At 40.0% G+C, this 16201-nt stretch overlaps 1 protein-coding gene across 3 annotated transcripts in view; it reads right to left on the reverse strand.

Annotated features, from left to right (window-relative positions):
- The window catches only part of NR1D2 (nuclear receptor subfamily 1 group D member 2), a 61011-nt gene that overhangs the window by 34613 nt on the left and 10197 nt on the right, over positions 1 to 16201 (reverse strand). For 2 of the 3 annotated variants that reach the window (XM_019655741.1, XM_019655743.1), the window contains exons 2-7: positions 15135 to 15401; positions 13849 to 13937; positions 11044 to 11188; positions 8336 to 8961; positions 6436 to 6621; positions 4300 to 4510 (exon numbers count right to left, since the gene is read on the reverse strand). In XM_019655741.1, the coding sequence (XP_019511286.1) occupies positions 4300 to 4510; positions 6436 to 6621; positions 8336 to 8961; positions 11044 to 11188; positions 13849 to 13937; positions 15135 to 15401 (1524 nt within the window). Of the gene's footprint in view, positions 1 to 757; positions 885 to 4299; positions 4511 to 6435; positions 6622 to 8335; positions 8962 to 11043; positions 11189 to 13848; positions 13938 to 15134; positions 15402 to 16201 lie in introns of all 3 variants that reach the window. The other variant, XR_002125469.1, reaches the window with a different exon arrangement.

The raw sequence follows: 16201 nt of genomic DNA on the forward strand, positions 1-16201 counted from the left end.
TGAATGTAGGTGGTTACTGTGATAGGTGTTAAGGAATTAGCAGAGAACATAGCAAACCAAAATTCCTTCCTTTAGGGAGCTCATATTTTGGCAGAAAATAATTGGTTGGCATCGTATCATCAGTAATTTATAATACCAACAACTATGAAAGAATAACAGTGATCCCCACAAACAAGTCATCTAGATGGGCAAAGAAAGAAACAAACAATAAGTGGAGAAGGACATCTGAGTTAGAACTATTATTATTAGTGGTTGGTCGTCCAGAGAATATTTTGTGTTTGGACAACCTATGCTTCTTTATACAACTCAGAACTTAAGGGAAATGGACACCTATACCTAAAAATGTAAACTGTTAATTTTTCTAAAACCAGGGTTTCATGATTTCAAGACCAAAGAATGTAACTACAAATCTAGCTAGACTGTTATCTTGAAATTGTAACAATAGAATACACAAACTGAACTGAAAATTCATCTTATAAATGATGCACTGAATGCTACACTATACAGGTTAAGTCATGATACATCTTCTGCTTCTATAACTGGCTCTTCATCCCTCTCCCAAGCCTGTATCCTCACCAAATCTCTTTATGAATATTCACTGCCTACAGGATGGCAGTTAAACTCCTTCAATAAATACTTTAATGAGGACAACTAAACCCATGTCTAGATGAGCCTTAGTCTCACACTTACATGCCAGTCCCTAATCTTCAATGGAAAGTGACTACCACCATTTCACACAATCTGAAAAAGAATTTACCTTCCGGGTATAATTCCCCTATTCTCCACGGTATCAAGATTCTTCCAGTGTCCCAGGAAAATTGAGGAAGTCTTCCAGGAAAAATCATGCTTGAGATTTCTCTCTCTCTTAAGCAGCTAGAGCTGTTCTGTTACAAGCAATATGATGGAAAGGCTTTGAAACTAGACTAATACAAATTCAAATGCCTATTCAGCTAATTATTAAAAATGTGACTCTGGGCAAATTATTTAACCCCTCTCTGTTCCTCAAATTCCTTGCCTGTAAAGTGACGATAACATGCTCTAGCTCACATCACAGGTCTGTTTTGAGGATAAAATTACATAATGAGATCCAGGAAATTAACTAGCCTTTCTTCTGACAACAACTAAAACAAAACAAAAACCAGAAGGCAACTATAGAGTCCAAGAAAAACAAAAAGCTATTTTAAACATGAAACAAACTGCAATGCTGCTGAAGTCTAAGCAATTAGCAGAGACTATAAATGAAGAATCCATTTGTTATCTGATACTTGGAACATTCCCTTTGGGTGGCACAAGTTTGGGAACACTATGAGTACTACTTACATAATCATAATACTGTAAATACTGATTTTTTTACTTTTCAATTTTTAGAATCGATTCATTAATAAAGCATGGAAAATAATCACAGCTATAAAACAGAATGTGAATGTTCTAATTCTTGAGAATAGAAAAGAAATGGTAGAGCAAAAGAAGCCAGGCTATGGAGAAAGGAGGCTACTTACAGTCCCCCGTATAATGAGAAGATGCTCTATCTAAGCTATCTGAGAGACTACGTTAAAGTGAAGGATCAAAGAATGTGAGCATATTAAAATTATCAAAACCAATACAGTAACTGAAAAAATAAAACATAAAAATGGAGGGAAAACTAACAGGATACTTTTATTTATCCATTATATCTACTAAAATAAAAAGTGCTAATACCTGAGCACAGTATTTAGAGCTGGGTGGGCAACCATCAGAACAAAAAAAAGAAGATGGTGAGAAATCTAGTTCTCTGAAGAATAGGCCGGAAGTAGAAGAAGGAAAGAGAGAATTTTCTTTGAATACGCTTCTGTAGTTTCTGGACTAAACACTGCTTTAAAAATAACAGAGTCCTTTTTAAGTGGTAAAGATTTAAATTCGACATGAACACTAGCATATATTTAAGTGAAAACAACATATTTTTAAATACATGGAATTGTGCACATATATATGTGTGGCTTGTATATCTTCATATATAAACGTAACAAAAATTAGAATGCATATACTCTTTTATAATGTGTTTTCCACTTAGTATGTCAAACATTTCTTACACACCATATATCAATAAGCAGGCAAATGGATAAACGGATGGAGAGGTGAATGGATAGAGAGAGACCCCTAATGTTAACAGTGATGCTTTTTGGTAGTGATATTATCATCTTAATATTTTCTAATTTTTCAAAGAACCCATATTATTCCTATGTTTGGGAAACAAGGCTTTTTCAAAAGATTAAAACAAGAAAAAAATCATGTTCCTGGTGGAGAATACAAATGAAGTTACATAGCAGAGTTCCTAGCACAGAGCTCCCCTCCAACTCTCTAGCCTTCATCGCTTCCTCTGAACTAATACCTCTGGGACATAGTCCCTTCCTTCTCCAGCTCCGCCTCTGCCACAGCACATTTCCCAAGAGTTCATTCCACTACCTCAAACCTAAAGTTATTTCAACAGCCTCTCAACCTTGCTTCTCCGGCTCTAACGACTCACCTGTCTAAAAGGCTGGACCAATGGTAAAGCAACACTTTGTTAATGCCTAGTCATCCACTTAAGAAGTGGCACTGACTTTCTACTGCCCCGTGTTTCAGCTACAACTTCTCTGCTCAGTTCCCACAGCTGTCATTCCATAACCTGGTGCTGCCCTAACTCGCAAGCCTTCTGTACGCCGCCTCCTTGGTGTACGCATCAGGCTCTGGCCCCTTCCTCTACCCCACCTCGTGTGCTCCCACAAGGGTCCATCATTTTTTTCTAGGAAAACCTGATAATCCATCCTTCAAATTCCAGCTCCAGGCCCATCTTCCCCACAGAGCCTTCTCAGGCGACTTTATCTCCTTCCCATCACTCCTATTTACCTCAGTCAGAACCATAGTTTAGTATATAAAGTTTTTTGTTAGTTGTCTCTCCAAAAAGAACATAAAATACTTGAAGAGCAAGCTTGTGTCTTAATGCTTGTTCTGTCTCCCCCTGAGCACCTAGCACACAAAGCATATTCATCAGATAAGGCAATTAACAAGTATGGATTACCTTTAGTTTCACAGTAATAAATTTATTAATCTGATGTCAACTCAAACCATTACTAATCAATCACTCATCAAGAGACTCTGCGATATGGTAAAGTATAAGAGGCATTACAAGGTACCTGAGAGAACAGGTATGCCTTACTGACACGTCCTCCCACACTATTCCCTTATCATAAGTGCATTTTCAGCTCCCCAGGGAGAGCTGATCAGAAACGGTAGCCAAATTATGCTTCCAATGGCCTAAGTCTTTATACCACTGACGTACAGGCCCTTTTCGATATACAAAGTACTTACTCTCTTTAAGCTACTGATTTATATATAGTTCAGTCACATAATCCAGGGCCAGACCTTACACTTCCCCAGTACCTAGCACATTTACACAGCGGGAAGCTAATGGGAAGCTTGAAGTATGTCCTGTCGAAATACTATAAGGTTCTCAACAAATGTTTTCAAATAAAGTCAGAGATACCTACAAGTGGCTGGCACTTACTTACATGTCCCCAGGAAAGTCACTGGATCTTAATTTCTAATTTGTTATTGGAAATAATCTCTGCCTTAATAGTCTAAATTAACATACTATTGGTCAGAAATAACTGATATAAATGCAAGGTGGTAGGGAAATTGAGAAACACCATCAATGACTCTCATAAATAAACATTAAATGTTAGGATCCCAAAATCTTGGTCATTCAATGTAACTGAACCTATGCCAGGCTCACATGGTACAATCCCTACCTTTCTAAGGATGAGAAAACCGAGACCCAAAAGGATAAAATTACTTACAGCCGAGTCACACATAAAATGCAGTGGCAAAGCTGGGTGAAAGCCTGCAACTCGCAATTCACCCACTGCTGTAACAAACCACACTGCTACTTTCAACTTCTTCAAGTAACCCACATAGTATTTTAATTAAAGCTTAGATTGATATTAGAACCACCTACCTGGAGATACACAATGTTCCAAAAATTAAATCCATAAAATAATGATTTAGACTCATAAAAAATTATTAACAAGCGCTAAAGACTAAGAGTGGTAAATATGAGGCCCAGATCTAAACATCATTTTATTACTACATAGCACTTTTGACTTTTACTGTCAAGATAATAAAGAAATGAGTTATGTAAAAATAACAGATTAACATAGTTTACCATCTTCCTTAAGGCCTTCTTGCCTCCAGATAGCTTGCTGGAACCTAATTCACTGCCCCCTTCTCCCCAGTTGGTCACTATATTCTGGCTGTGGCACAATTTGGAAGCAGCTGGCTTACCTGCAGATACCAGGACAACTGCTGTAAACAAACTCATCTCTTCATCACTAAGTTGAAGGGCATTCAGCTTCTCACTAAACTCAAACATAGAGTTTAGCAGATCCCCTGCTCCCATTGAGTGTAAATCATCCACACTATACTTCTTTCCACTTAAAAACGTGACCGTACGCTCCTTTGCATCAAATAATGATGCAAATCGTACCATTAAAACCTGGAAAAAGAAAAAGACTTCAGTGTTCTGGAGAAGTTCAATAGCAATGCTAAGAAATAACTCAGTATGCAAGTCAGTTAAGAAACATTCCACATATAAACAAAAGCTGTAAAGGAAAAACTGAGTTTATTTTCACCCGGAATCATTTCCTTAAGGCAAATTCGCTACCAAAGCAATATTTCAAGAAGAACATCATAAACTTCTAGCCATCAGTGGCAGAATACATAAATCCTGTGATACTCTGAAACTCTCTTAATAAAGATTCTGAAATGCAAACACAAAATTAAAGCAAGCAATAATGCCAAGAAATGTGAAACTGGGCCTTGGCCAAAGGCGTTATAGCAACTCTTTAAAAAGCTACCAAGTGTAGCACATTGTCTCTATGCTCCAGTAAAAAGAGCAATATTTCAATGCAGTAACACTTAGAAACATCAAAACACCAAATGTAGCCAAGGCAAACGCAGCAGATGAACTCTAATTAGACTATTTCAAGAAACCATAACCCAGAGACAATACACACAAAACAACTATTACAGTAAAAGTGTTCTAGACACCAAGTTATAATTGAAATCCAAACCAAACCAGTCAACAACTGCTTACCTACAGCACTCCCTCCACTATACTAAATGGTGACATCTGTCATATATTTGTCTCCTATCAGTGGAACACTGAACAAAACACGTTCCCTTTGCAATACTCCCAAGCAAAGACAATCCGAAAGAGGGCAAGCCTTCTATGAAGATGGTGCTAGCTCTAGAACACCGCAATCCCAAGACAAAACACAAGGCAGAAAAAACCCAAGTCGTGGAGTCTGGGATTTGTGTTCCAGCCCTACTGTGTTATAAATTTACTGGCAATCCAAGAAAAGTCTCTTCACACCTCTGGGCCATAGTTACCTAACCTCAAAAATGGGTGAACTGAACTTAATCACTGACATGGCTTTAAATCTTAAGTCTAATGATGTTTTCCTTTAAACTGAAAATCCTAACCTATAGGTGTTACTTTTGAATTATTCCATGGCTATTTCATTTATGAATACATATGGCTTCTCTGTTCTAGTCCAGGCACACCAGAAATCATAACCTAAGGCACAAATTTATGTGCGATCTGCACTGGCACATGTGCGAACAGGAGGGAGGAAAAAGGAAATGAGACAGGGGAGTCAACATTAGCAATATTTACTGAGCTGTCCTTGCAAAGGACAACTGAGCTCAGTCTTGTGGGGCCAATCAGGGAGAAATGAAAATACATCCCCCACTGATCACAGATTTGGCCCACCAGACATCAACTTCCCACCAACCACCCCGCGTTGCAGAATAGTGTATAAGTGAGCTCCTAGGAAGCCCAAAGCTTCTCATACCTCAGCAGCAACAGGGCAGCCCTGGAGCAGACAGGTGAGAGGCACCTAAGGACACACAAGGAGAGGCACTGTCCGTGTCCTACTAAAGCTGGCAACACTGGCTGCCCCAGGCCCAGGCAGAAGGCATCACAGCAAGAGATGCTGGTGCCGAAAAGGGAGCCATGGATTCTAGAGTGAAGTGAGGCCAAGAAAACCTGAGGGGCACATAAGAGACGTGTGATACATCCCCAAAATAGTCTACATTCTCCTACAAGACAAAACCGTGTTCTAGTAACCCTTCATGCTCTGACATAGTCACCACCAGGATAGGCGTTGAACGGGTGTCTACCCCTGAAAGCAACACTGGCACCCGGAGCGCGTATGCTGGGCATGCAGAGTATTTATATTTCAAGTCCTAACTCAGTCTGCATGTACCTCATCTCTACCCACGATCCTGACATGGCCATCCTTTTGTTGGTCGTTTCAGCCTCTGGACTATAAATATTCGTGTAGAAAAGAATGAAGTTGTGCATGAAAATAAAATACCATATGCCCTTCATTCACATTCAGGATAAACAAAACCTACCTCAAAAGTCCCAGCCTTTAAAAGGTTGACCTGGTCATGCTGAGAGAGGTCTCTGAATCCAGGAATACGCTTTGCAAATTCCACAACTTCTTTCACTGCTGGGGTGAAGCTCATTGAAAATTCTTCCCAGATTTCATGCCCTGATTTGTGAGGATCCACATACGGAGACTTACTCATTGGACAAACCTAGTGTGCACAAAACAAAACAAAAACTCAATTGTGAGAGGTGGTAAAGAAATGTCAAAAGTGGCATCTCTGAATCACCGGAAACACCACCATAAAAAATAATGCTCAGGCACTACTGATAATAGCACTTTCTCTTTTGCTACTAGCCTTTTGACAGAAAGCCTCACAGCAACCTAATTTAAATAGCAATTAACTTGTTATCCTGACAAAGGCAGCCTAAGCAAAACAGATCCATAACAAGCTATTTTAAAAATCCATTGCACAGGTTTAAGAGTTTACTTTGTAACACTGCTGCCACCTTAGGCTGGTTTTAGGCTTTCAAACAAATTCATACATATTTACTTCATTCGCAACCGTATTAGTAGTTATGGCAGATACTAAAATTACCATTTCTTAGGTGCGAAAATGAGACTCTTAACAGGTTTAGTGATTTATCCAAATACAGCTAGAAGTCACAGGCCTAGAACTCAAGCCCACATTCAGTTAATATTTCAAAACTCACTTTTTTCTAAATGGGCACAATTACAATGTTGTAATTTCAGAGGAAAAAATAGTGAGATGCCTCACTTTTTTAAAATGGTCCTACCCATTTATTTCATAAACACTGAACTCCACTTGTTTAATCAGGAAACAATTTCTAGAGATACAAGGTATACCTTCTAAATGAGGAATGGGAAGGAAAATAGTAGGAAGCAGGAAGGTATAAAAACACTAAAAAGATTACAGAACATGCACTGTAAACTCTATTAGCAAAATCAGCCTTAAAATTTTCACTTAATTCATAGAGGAGATCCAGGAATGGAATGATTCTATAACTATGAAGAATATCACAAAATTAGAACCTAAATTCTTACAGATTCTTCTCTCCTTAAGGGAGCCACTAAGTCTAATAATATATAAGGTCACCTTTCAGATCCATGACATCAAATACTTGCAAGTGACCAAAAAAATCTAACGTAAGGATTTGGATACAGTCAACTATTTTAAAAAGACAATTTTAATTACGTGGCTGTAGAAAATACTAAGCACTATCAAAGGACCTCATGATTTAAACTGGAAATGTAGCAGTACTGATGCTTTTGGTGAAATTTTGGCTGAGTATAAATGCTGTACTTTCATGTAGACTGGTTTCTTTGATGAAAAAAAGAAAACTTGAGTGATATGAATAACATAACTCATCTCACAGGATGAAATCCTTAGAAGCTAGCCTATTAAAATATTCCTAAATTCTCACACAATAAAACATCCATGTTTTATATCCAAAGGCCTTTTTGCATTATAATAGTTAAAGAAAACTCCTTCCATAGAAACCAAAGAATTACTGACTGTGGCAAGCTAAAAGGTCAGCCCTAAGAGAAAATCCCAAAGCTAGTAAGGTACTGATTAATCAGAACGCTTAAATTTTGTAAGGGGTTTCTGAGAATTAAAGGACCAATTCTGCATGGTCCCTATTTTACATAAAATCCTAACCCCAAGCATAGCATCAATCAAATCACATGCTTGTACCTACCTCTGTGTGAAATTAGGTCATTCGACAAATGATGTTTATTAAGTATTTGACCTAAAATATTGCACAAAACTGATTCTGTTAACCCCTTAGGTTTTCTGACACCCCCTCGTCCACCCTTGAAGTTGGTATATCCCCTACATAAAAGAAAAACTTCAAAGCATTCCGTGATACAAGGTGAGCAAAAAAAATTTGATTTCACTATACCAGATGCATTCTCCCTCCATTGTTGCACAGGTAACTATTCTTGTTCTCATTCTGAGAAAATCCATCTATCGAAACTCTATCACATACTCTTTGAGTATAAGCATTGGAGAAGTTCATACAATGTCCATTTGCAATGCAAATGGCATGCCCATTTGGGTAATGCAGTATGTTCCTCCCTTTGTACTGTCCATTGAGATTCTGCTGGCTTTCATCACAAGGAAAATGGCTGCTAAGCCCACTGCCACAATGGTCATGAGTTAAATTATACTGCTCCATGTTCTTGGGAATCCGTTCTCTCTGGGGCTGCATGCTCTCTGCTGAGTTTTCTCGCTGCTCTTGATTATACATAAAGGTATCCTTGTGGGCTCTGGTCACCATGCCAATCACTTCTTCTTTTGCAAAGTCAGAAGAGGGAGGAGAAGAGCTTTTGATGTTTTCTTGCTCCAGCTGGGGCTTGGGTCGCAGCTGTTCCTGGGCTGGTAAGGCTGTCTGTTCGTGATGTTCTACTAATGTGTCATTCTGTAAGTGACCACTGAACTGGCTGTTCATCATGGTCTTCATCGCACTTTGCATTTCAATTAGCATCCTCTGTTTTTCACGCTTAGGAATACGACCAAACCGAACAGCTATTGAAGAAAAAGATATTTAACATCTATATTCTAAAGAAGACCTATTTATACAAAAGAATAACACAAAATGATCTCTAACAGCCATGGTTTCTACGCATACAAGTAAAGAGTATCTAAATGTCTCTGGCCCAAATTATGCTAAACTTACTTACAGGTTGTTTTTGATGTACTACAGGAAGTGGGGGAGGAGGGAATTTTCCATTTTTCTACCAAAACAAAGCTAAGGAGATGATCTATCTCTTGGGTATTTTATAAGCAAAATCTAAAGAGACACAACATTCACTAATAAAAATGACAGCCTGAAGCAGACCAGCAGAATGACTACACAGCACCTTAACAAGAACAGCACACTCTTGTTAAAGGTAGTGTTCTTAAGAAGGTGCATAAGATTCAGATACCCACACCCCCACACCCATTCACGTTAACAGAACCTGGTAGGTACCACCACTCCCTTAACATCTGACCTTTGTCAATTCATTTCCGTAACCTTATTCTCAAGACCCAACATTAAATGATCTGCTCTTTCCTTTACCGGCTTCTTCAAAAAGAAAAGCTAAAAAAAAAAAAAAAGAAAGAAAGAAAGAAAGAAAGAAAAGAAAAAACCCACGCTCAACAGAAATGCAGTTATTGAAAAATAAACTTGCTGGATTTTAATTAAAATCAATGCATAAAAATGAAATCATTTGGCATCCATTATTTTAGAGGCTAGTCTTAGATTATGTCTGTCTCCAACATTCCTATCCCTCAGGGAAAGAAAAAAATCACCTTCTTTCCAGTCTTTTTATATAGAGGTAATAAAAGTTCAATATAGCCACCCAGCAAGAAAGCCTTATTAATCTAGCTATATCGCCGACATTATCAGACAAGCAATTCCATCGGGTTTCGCTCTACCTCTACTGCTGCTCCTTCATAAATGACTGCCGTTTTCATTCATGTGGGGCAATTACAATATCCATCAACTTTGGATTTCTATTTATAGTGCTCTAGAAAATTTTCAGGCAATTAAAAATTCAAAACACCCATCACTGAAATCTGTTATTCAAGAAGCTCCTTATTGCAATACTGTATTTCTATGTCAGTAAGATATTAGTTAGAGCAGCGGTTCTCAACCTGTGGGTCACGACCCCTTTGGGAGTCGAACGACCCTTTCACAGGGGTCGCCGGGTACTCGTATGTGGGTGTATCTGCATGTGGGCCTGAGACGGATAGAGGAGCTGTGTCTCGGTTCCTAAGACCATCGAAAATATGTATTTTCCAATGGTCTTATGCGACCCCTGTGAAAGGTTGAGAACCGCTGAGTTAGTGTAACCTAAGGGATTGCTTAAATGACCCTTCCCTAGAAAAATATGAGGTTCATTCTTAGTAATTCTTAATGAGCCCTACTAAACTAACCCCTCTGAAAACCCCTTACTCCTCTGTCATGTCACTTAGAACAAAATGAGACTATCCAAAAATGATTTCCCTAAGCAGAGCAGAAGAGTCAAATCTTCCAGTGATGTCATCCACAGATAATACTAACCGTCCCGCAAATTACTTACAACTTTTTTTTTCCATGGGAATGGATCACACCAGAATTGAGCAACCTCCTCCACTCCAGCCCCTAATGTTTCTTTCAATTTTGCATCTTTTGATGTACTCAGAATCTGTCCCTAAAACACATTATCATCTCAGGGCTGAGAAAGTGATAGAGATAATTCATATAAGGAGAAATGGGTTCATCAGGAGTGCTAAGAAATTACGGAGAAGGAGCCACAGATTCCTGTATCAAGAAAAACGAAATCCTTTTTATGAAGGGAAAAAAAAAAGCTTTCAAATTGTATAGGGGAAAAAGTGGGTCTTTTTACAAAAAGCAACAAAAAAAGAAGTGAGCCAAAAGCTGTTTCTGGGGTGATGCTGCTCAAATTTGACTTTAATGAATTTGGCATCCTGCAAGGCATCAAAATGTGTTCTCTAAAATCTGCTTCACCCTAAGCACGAGAGGGCCATTGATAACTGGTTTATTGCTCTGGTTTATGCTGAGGAATAAAAGCCAAGCTCCATATGCTTTAAGAAAGAACGCTCTTTAAACTGGGAACATACCATCTCTCGACATTCCAACAGACAAACACTTTTTGAAGCGACACTGCTGACATCTGTTCCTATTCATTCTCATTATAGAACAGTTTTCATTCTTCAGGCACTTCTTGTACTGGATGTTTTGCTGAATGCTTCTCCGAAAGAAACCCTAAGAACAAAGGAAGACATACCCATTCATTTAAAAACATCCAGACAACTCCTCGTAAGCACCCAACCCCCACGCCTAACTATCCAATATGTTACTAGCTACACCTGGGAAATCATTTTGGCTTAGAACAGAGAGAAATATAACCTTGACACATAGACTTTAACTGCATCCTTACCAGTATCAGTAAGCACCTACACCTACTAGCCAAACAAAACTCTTCCGCTGCTTCCCTCGGAGAGCCTTGGTGCTCGCTGAAGAGCCCTCGTGCTACACTTGACTCCGTTCCCAGCCCCTGCCTGCAGCCACATTTTCCAGCTCACACTTTAATCACATACAAATTCCAAAACTCTTGAAATATGACTGATTTTTAAAGAGCTGACAGAAAAATGTGTTCCATAGCTATAATTCCCTCACTAGAACTAAGGATCGCATTAGTAGAGCCTGGTCTTTCCTGGATCATTACCTGCTGACACCAGCAAGGCCTACTTATATGTGCCAGATGTTCCTGGCTGCTTGTCAGCCACAGGTAAATGTCACACCACACACCCACGGGCCAACTAATGATCCAAGAAGAGACAGTTCCCAACTAGATGGCTACACACAGCTGCCTTCACTACACAATTTAAGTACATGCTCTATGATAGGTATTTAAAGATCTCCAGCTTAATAGTTCCGAGGAGAACAGAAAAGTCAAGAACACAAATCCCAAATTATTTTAAACTGCCGTTTCCTTGAATATCATAACTAACCACACATTTCATGAATCTATATTAGTAATTGTGAGATACAACATTTTTATACTTTATTGATGCAATACTATACTTGGACACTACAATATCTGAGCCAGACACACCTTTAAGAGGGTATAGAACAATTACCTTATTTCCCCATGTATAAGATGCACCCTTTTTCAAAAAAGTTGGGATCTAAAAACTGGGTGCATCTTATACAGTGGTTGTAGTTTTTTTACTTGCATTTCCCACTGAGGACGAGGCAATATATGAAGACTGATTCATCATCAGACACAGATGAGGACAAGCTAATGGTTGGGAGTTTTGACAGTGATGAGGAGTTGTATGAATTTTATGATGAATAAAACTTGAGTTCGGGCCAGCCGAGTGGCGCACTGGTTAACAGCTGGCTTGGAACACCAGAGGGCCCCAGTTCGGATCCCACATATGAGGGCCAGTGACACTGTCCTCTACAGCTAAGATGCTGAACAACAGCTCAACCTGGAGCTGGGCTGCCATGAGTCACCGGCGACGGTGCAGGCTGCAGCCCCTGCTGCAGAGGGTTGCCATAAACGACATGTGTGGCCAGCAGCCAGCGTGAGCAGCCAGCAGCCGCCATGAGCGGCCATCCAGAAGCCGGCGACTGATCTGCCTCGCCCGGGGAGAGCGCAATGATGGTGCCAATAATTTGGGCCAGTGAAGCAACGTCCTCTACAACTAGACTGAAGAACAAAATGACAGCAACTTGTCTGTTCCCCTTCCCCAATTCCCCAGCGCTGTTCCCATCCCCCAATTCCCCAATAAAAATCTTTAAAAAAAAACAAAAAACTTGAGTTCAATAACTTTATGTAATATGTTATTTTTTTTTCAAATTTCAGGCCCCAAAATTAAGGTGCGTCTAATACATGGGAGCGTCTTATACATGGGAAATACGGTATGTGTATCTATCAAGAATACATAATTAGGCTCATTTTGCTTATACTTTGGTTTCTCTAGCTATAAAGTCAGAATGAAGACTGCTCTACAATTACTTCACATTTTTGAGGAAAAAAGACAAAAGTGTTTGTAGAATGTTTTAAATGGTGGGAAAAGAGCTACATCTATATAAAATACTGACTAGTCTTGTTAAGTGACCCAGCCATTAAGAGCTCCCAAAGTCACAATTCACTGAGAGCTACCCTAGAAAATATTTCCTTTTTCATCATGTATATTCATTATCTTGTTCGCCCACCATATCCTGCCAAACTGGATTCCTGCTTCTGGTCTTCAGTCAGAGAACAGCACGAGTACGTGTCTTGATCATGTTCATTTTGATACTCAGGAAAAATGTGCCAGATTTAAAGAGAGGGAGAGAGTCTCTGGAAGTAAGTAGGAGGTACAGACGATCTTACCTGGAATTATCTGATGGGCACGCTTAAGAAACATTCAACTAAACTTACAAATATAATGAGCTTTCCCAAGCACTCAATTTATACTCAAGTTTCTTTTACTCACTTGGCATTACTTCCAAAGATACCACATTTTTATAAGTATCTAGGAATTATTCCCAACTCCTAGTGTCTGACATGTCAGAATGTCACCATACCTGATGAGACCTGTTCAAAGTCTGCTTTGTCAGTTTTGTTCCCTGCTGTTTCCCACCCACCTAGAACAGCACCTGACACGTTAATAAGCATTTGTATACTTGGATGAGTGAGACAGCAAATTTATTTTTATCAAAATATTAAAGAAAAAAGAAATACGTTGAATTAAAAATATATTTTTCAAAACAAGTTAAGTTCATACACTATATAAAATGCTTAAGACTTTAAGAGGAGCAGCTGACTTCTCTTCTCCTCCCAGGTAATCCACTGTGGAAGCTGGCAAACCTAACCAATTTCTTAAATCCCAGAATCCCAGTAGTTTAAAGAAAACAAAAGCATGCTTTACCTTACAGCCTTCACAAGCATGAACTCCATAGTGGAATCCCGATGCCACATCCCCACAGACTTTACACAGCAGAACCATGCCACTGAATTCTAAGGCACAAAGAGACACAAAAGTCAAACGATAGAAGAAAACCATCAACATTTCTTTCCAATTCGTATTTTTTGTTCAACTTGTTAAGTACTTTAAAAAGATACAAGGGCCGCCCAGTGGCTCAGGAGTGCGAGCTCTGAGCAACAGGGATGCTAGTTCGATTCTCGGCCTGAGCTGAGCTGCCAACAATTGGAAGATGGCTCAGCCATAAAAAAAAAAAAAAAAATACATACACATCTACTTTCATCATATAGAAGAAAAATCTTTATACTAAATTAACAAATCAAAAGACATTAAGTTTTCCTTTAAACACTGTTTGTGGACTGTCAAAAATAGAAAGCTGGTTCTTGTCCTTTCCGGGTGATTTTAAACATACCTTGAAATTTTATAAATCTAAAACCAGGTATGCAACCAGAACTAAGAAAACAATTCTCCTAGATAAGAATTAAGAAGTGAGGCAGAGGGGCAGCCAGTTAGCCCAGGTGGTTAGAGCGCAGGCTCATAACGCCAATGTTGCCAGTTCAATTCCACCATGGGCAAAGGAAATGCACCCTCCACAACTAGATTTAAACAACTATTTGACTTGGAGCTGATGGGTCCTGGAAAAACACACTGTTCCCGAATAAAATTTCTAAAAAAAAAAAAAAAGTGAGGCAGAGAAGCTGATCAACAAAAGGTGCAAACTGCATCTCCATAGGCTGTTCAAGAAACCTACGGGCACTAGCTAGGTCCTCTTCCTTCCTGGCCCTCCCCTATACCTGTCCATCTTACCTCCACACTCACTCAGGGGTCCAAATTCCACTACTCATCGGGTTAACCCAATCCTGCTTTACTTCCTAATCCCAAATGTCCCTAGCTTCAACTTCATGAAAGCAAATCCCTTCCCACAATACGTATTCTGTTCTAGAAACAGATTCAACACTACGAGTCCAGGAGAAAGATAACTATGAAAACGTGGCAAAGGGGGTACCCTAGAGGAAACAAGGCAAGGCACAGCACATAACCACCTATCTCGCTCTGTGGCAAGAATCAGTTATGAGGCTGTAACTTTTAAAATCATCACTTATTTCTTACCTATCTACTTGAACTATGATTACCCAGCAAGGAGTGAAAATATAATGGTGTCCCACATGAAAAGTTGACAAAGTGAACCCCACCTACAATTAATGGCACCAACCTTTAGAAAACTAACTTACTTGTCACTCCACTGTGACTCTTTGTCATCCCAGGTGCACTGGCTTTGCTTGTTTTCATTGAACAATCTATTCGATCATTCTTCAGGATGCCTTCAATATTGGAGAGATCACCATTTTTGGGATTACCATTGTTATCTGAATTAGAGCTATTTGGAGAAGATGGAACAGAAGAGAAGGAGGACTGGAAACTGTTCTCAGAACCCTCACTGTTACAAGAGGCAGGGCTGGAGGCCGAGCTGGAAGAACTGATGTAGGCAATCACACCTCCTAGAAAAGAAGGGGAAATCAGATAATTAGATACAAGGTAATACATACTTTCTTTTTTTAAATAATGCTACCTAATATTTAAAATTAGAACCAACTTTTAACTATGGCAACTGGGCATACAGGAGAAAGAGGCCTTCCTGTTAAGTGTGTCCGGGGAGAAAGGCCAGAGAGGGTGGGCAGGACGACAGCACAGGTTAGATCTCAGCAGTGTTTCTGCATGTGGCCTCTGCAGGCTAGGGGAAGGCTGGTGCTGGTCAGACCTGCTGGCTGGGGGAGTAGAAGCTAACCTGGTGGTGTCACTGACTTATGTGGGGTAGAGTAGGATTCACTAAGGTAAAAGAACTGTGGGCTGGAGTCTCAGGAGGGGGTGGTGACAGGGCTTTGACTCTTAGGACATAAAGGGTCATCAGGCCCTGTCATCTGCTCCCCTCCCAGCTCTCCAGCCGAGGCTGTGCCTGTGGCCAGGGCTGGTGGAGTCCTTACAGCAGGGCAGGCAGCAGGCAGGGAAGGTTCAGGGAGGGTGGCGGTCAGTCCCGGGGTCAGTGTCATCTTCTCAGAGGCCCAGGCCTAGGCACAAACGAAAGTATCACTCAAGTTCTCCATATGGGCTTGAAGGCAGATGGCCCGCACTCCCAGCTCTGCCTCCTTCTCTTGGTGTCGGGGGTCTCAAAGCAGAGTGGTCAACCATCAAACTTCCTTTTTCCTTTCTTGCATCCGCTGAGGGCTCTCAGCACGGTCTCCTTGGTACAGGGGTCCGGGCACTCCTGGCTGGGTGCACACCTGTATAAGCTCACTCTGCA

This window comes from Hipposideros armiger, unplaced genomic scaffold (genome assembly GCF_001890085.2).
Source record: "Hipposideros armiger isolate ML-2016 unplaced genomic scaffold, ASM189008v1 scaffold_245, whole genome shotgun sequence".
NCBI classification, from domain to species: Eukaryota; Metazoa; Chordata; class Mammalia; order Chiroptera; family Hipposideridae; genus Hipposideros; species Hipposideros armiger.